The 1,278-nt window shown below is 66.6% G+C and overlaps 1 protein-coding gene across 1 annotated transcript in view; it reads right to left on the bottom strand.

The window, feature by feature from the left end:
• Positions 1–9: 9 nt before the first annotated feature.
• The window catches only part of EMIHUDRAFT_97136 (hypothetical protein), a gene marked incomplete at both ends in the record, with an annotated part of 6,591 nt that continues 5,322 nt past the window's right edge, over positions 10–1,278 (bottom strand). The window contains one exon of the mRNA XM_005759715.1: positions 10–270. Coding sequence (XP_005759772.1) covers positions 10–270 — 261 coding nt within the window. The remainder of the gene's footprint in view (positions 271–1,278) is intronic.

Genomic DNA, 1,278 nt, shown 5'->3' with positions numbered 1-1,278 from the left:
ACTCGCCGGTCACGAGCTGGTGCTCGAGGAGGAGACGCTCGTCACCGCCGAAAGGCGCGGCGGGCCGACGCCGCTGCAGACGCTGCGCGCCGCGCTCGACGACGCCGCCTTCCACCCGGTGCGCAGCGCGCTGAGCGCGCTGCCCATTGGGCCGTTGGCGGCGTACCGCTGGCCGCCGGCGGAGGGAGGGCGCGAGCCCGAGGAGGAGGCGGCGGAGGAGGAGGACGGCTTCGAGCTCGTGGGCGCCGAGGAGTGTGTGCGGGTAAAGTCCTGTGAATAATAGGCTGTGAATACGAAAGTGGAAATATCGGGATGGCCAGACAATCATAAGAAAATCTGAGTTTTCCGAAAAGGGTATCGGCGAGCCTGCGCTCGGCGCGAGGTGCATTCGCCGCCCCGGCGACCAGGTCCGTTGACGAGGCGTCCAGCGTTGCGTCGCTGCACGCTGGGCGGGAAGGACAGCATCGCCGCTTGCCTTGCCTCGCGAAAGCGCGAGAAGGGAAACTCGGTCGCGAGCGGACCGGGCAGCTCGTACATCGCCGCGTTGCCCTCGATGGCGCCCTCCCCGACGTGCGGAAGCGCCCTTCCGTCGGGTATAGGTCGCGTTTGCCGTTGCGCGCAAGCGCGCCGCCCGCCAGCCGAACGACTGTCCGATGAAGCCGTGGGCTTGGGACAGCGCTGACTCGTCCCCGTGCGCGTGCAGCGACACGTCGAGCCGGTGACGCGGGCCATTGATGCGACCCCAGACTGGCGCGGCAGCTTAGGACCCACTGGACACCAACGCGGTATGGCTGGACGCGAGACAGATGATGACGACACGCACGAGCGACACACAGACACAAACAAGCTCACAAGACACACGGCCGGGCGTTGACAGGAAAGCATAGGACGCTAGAGTACGCGCCATTGCGACCGCGGAAGTCCGCACGGCCGCCACGAGCGAATGCCAAGTGCGGATCCTTCTTCAATACATGTTTGCGCATTGGCTGGCGGCGCGAGTGAGCAGGCCGAGGGCAGAGAGGGCGGCAAGGAAGAGCCGTCTAGGGGACCGCACCGGCACGCAGCATAGGGACATCGCGTTGCGCGAATCCTCCGAACGACGGCGGACCACCGGAGGTATCTATCACGAATCGATCTGGGGGGGCTTGCGTGCTAGACCAGGTGCCCGAAAATTGCGCGCCAGACCAGTCACCGGGCTTTTTGCCAAACGGGCGGGGTGGAATGCCCCTCCATTCCGGGGCCCGGAAGTCGGGGAATCCCCTCCTCCGGGGCCCCCGG

This window comes from Emiliania huxleyi, assembly GCF_000372725.1.
Source record: "Emiliania huxleyi CCMP1516 unplaced genomic scaffold EMIHUscaffold_8, whole genome shotgun sequence".
In the NCBI taxonomy this organism is placed as follows: domain Eukaryota; phylum Haptophyta; order Isochrysidales; family Noelaerhabdaceae; genus Emiliania; species Emiliania huxleyi.
The sequence above is the reverse complement of the archived record's forward strand: the minus strand, read 5'-3'. Positions and strand labels throughout refer to the sequence as shown.